This window comes from Carlito syrichta, unplaced genomic scaffold, assembly GCF_000164805.1.
Source record: "Carlito syrichta isolate Samal-C Ts95f unplaced genomic scaffold, Tarsius_syrichta-2.0.1 Scaffold314799, whole genome shotgun sequence".
In the NCBI taxonomy this organism is placed as follows: Eukaryota; Metazoa; Chordata; class Mammalia; order Primates; family Tarsiidae; genus Carlito; species Carlito syrichta.
Window position 1 is genome coordinate 98,985 of NW_007258895.1, and position 2,581 is coordinate 101,565.

The 2,581-nt window shown below is 52.4% G+C and overlaps 1 protein-coding gene across 8 annotated transcripts in view; it reads left to right on the plus strand.

The window, feature by feature from the left end:
• Nucleotides 1-1,328: 1,328 nt before the first annotated feature.
• The window catches only part of COPS3 (COP9 signalosome subunit 3), a 37,155-nt gene continuing 35,902 nt past the window's right edge, over nucleotides 1,329-2,581 (plus strand). For 7 of the 8 annotated variants that reach the window (XM_021705898.1, XM_008071983.2, XM_008071984.2 and 4 more), the window contains exon 1: nucleotides 1,329-1,500. Coding sequence is in view for 3 of the 8 variants with exons in the window: in XM_008071983.2 (XP_008070174.1) it covers nucleotides 1,446-1,500 (55 nt within the window). In the remaining 5 variants the exon portion in view is untranslated. Of the gene's footprint in view, nucleotides 1,501-1,855; nucleotides 2,059-2,581 lie in introns of those variants that run through there. The other variant, XM_021705893.1, reaches the window with a different exon arrangement.

Here is a 2,581-nt window from a genome sequence, read left to right on the forward strand (position 1 = left end):
ATGCTTGTGGTTCCAGCTACTCGGAAGGCTGAGGCAGAAGGATCACCTGAGCCCAGTAGGTAGAGGCTGCGGTGGCCGTTAAGTGTTGCCAATGCACTCCAGCCTGGGCAACAGAGTGAGACTCCAATTCAAAAAAATAAAATAAAATAAAATTCATGTCTATTTTCTCAGTCCCTACTGAATCCTATGCCGGGCTCTGAAATAGAATTGAGCTTAGTAAAAGACCTGCTTGACCTTAAGGAGCCCCATGCCATTAGGGGCAATGGACATGGCATGGACTATGGAGACACATTTCTGTAATAGTGAATGTAGAAGTGGCTACATGAAAGGAACAAAGAGCTTTCGGAGTCCAGTGAAGGAGGATCAATCCCAGATGGGAAAAGCGATTTATTCAACATGCATCTTGAATGAAGATACAGTTCTATATGCCAGGCACGGCTCTAAGGGTTTTATGTGGATGAAGGCATTGTTAGATTTTTACAGATGGGGAATACAATGCATAGGATCGCCAAGTAACTTGCTCAACGTCACACAGCTACTAAGTGATAGAAAAGGGATCTTAACCCAGGCTGCCTGCCTCGAGTCTGTGTTCGTCTACCTCACGGGAAAAACCTCGTGGAAAACGTGGGATTAGGCCGTGATTTTTTTTTTTTTGAGTTGGAGTCTCACTCTGTCGCCCAGACTGGAGTGTAGTGACTGCTCCCGGCCACCGCAGCCTCGACCTGCTGGGCTCCAGCGATCCTTCCGTCTCAGCCTTCCGAGTAGCTGGAACTACAGGCGCGCGCTACCACGCCCGGCTGATTTTTTGATTTATTGTAGAGATGAGGTCTCGCCAAGTTGCCCAGGTGGGTCTCAAACCCGCGGGCTCAGGCAATCCACTCACCTCAGCCTCCCAAAGGCGCGGGATTACAGGCTGAGCCACCGAGGCAGGCTTAGGCCGTGATTCGTGAAAGAATCTGTCTAGGTGGAAAAGCGCATGGCCGTTCCTAGCAAAATACAGACTGGAAAACACACGCTTGCCGGGCTCGGTGGCTAGGAGCCCAGCAGGTCGAGGCTGCGGTGGCCAGAGCTGCCACCGCACTCCAGTCTGGGTGACAGAGTGAGACTCCAACTCACAAAAAAAAAAAAAAAAAAAAAAAGAGAAAGAGAAAACACACGCTCCCCTCTTTGGCCACCATGCCTATCTAACGCGGGGAGGGATTTCACAAGTACACAAAAGGAAGAAAGAAGAGGAAGGTAACTTCCGTTTACGCTAAGTAGCGGAACTGTTTCCATGGAAATAGTAACGGGGTCCCAGGTAGATAAGGTCTCGCGGTGCTTGAGCCGGCGGAAGTGACGTCGCCGCTCCCGAGGCCCTCAGGTGGATCGCCGCGGCCCCTCCTCTCAGAGCGGTCGCCTTTTCCCGCGCGAGCGACCGGTGCTGCTCGGGCCGCCCGGGGTGAAATATGGCGTCTGCCCTGGAGCAATTCGTGAACAGTGTCCGACAGCTCTCAGCTCAAGGTGAGGCCCCGGGCCACCGGGCTGGGCCTGGGTGGGTACTGGGGATAGGCCTGCATCCCCAGACGCCAGCGCGGACGGCTGGGACCGCCCTCGTAGTCCCGAGCCTCTTCTTGGTCCGGGCTTGGGGTTGCGGCGCTTAGGTCAAGGCGGGGTCGAGCGCGGCTGAATGTGAGAAGTCCCCCCTTGCGCTCTGCTGTTCTTGCCCGTCGGCCTTCCCTCCTTCGGGCCGCTGGGAGCCCCCTCCCCCCGATCCGGGCCCCTTTCGCCAAGCTCTTTGCTTGACAGTTTGGGGGCGTGACTTCCGCCGCACGGCTTCCCGAGCCCTCATTGGCTCCTTCGGTCTCCCATGTTTTCAGTGATTGGTACACGGCCCTGTCAGTCCTACCGCCGCTCTGCCGTCTGCTGACTAGGCCGCGGAGAGCGGGCGGGAGGTGAGCCGTTTTTGGGTTCCTTGGCATGGAGGCGCGCCTTGGCCGGCTTCTCCGCTGCCAGCCGGCGCAGGCTCCGGAACCTCTGCGCCTATTTTGGTCCTACAGAATGCCGAGGGAGCTTTCGTGCGTAGGACTCCATTTCTAGGCGTAGCGTGGATTCCATGATTGCCTTCACGTTCCATGTTGTTTGATTCATTCATCTCATCTGATTATGCAGGATCCTGAACTCGGAATTAGAATAATTAAATACTGGCTGTGAAGGCCTCTTTTTCCTGTTCTTCAGCTTTTTCACTTGCAAAATAAAAACAAGTCTTTGCTTCATAGAGTTGTTGTAAATATTGAATGAGAGAAACCATGTAAAAGCACTTGGAACAGTGCCTGTCAGATGGAGTGCAATAAATACAGCTGCAAATTATTGTTAATGGGCCATTAATTGTAAAGTTCTGGAGCTACATGACCTTGCACAAGTCACCATTAATCTCTTAAGTCTCTTTTATCTCCATTTTTTAAAATGGAGAGGGTGCTGTTTACTCACTGTTGTAGGGCCTGAATAATTTGGAATGGATCTGTGCTTAGTAGTTAATAGTTCTCTCTCATTTTTCTTTTTTTTTTTTTTGAGTTGGAGTCTCACTCTGTCGCCCAGACTGGAG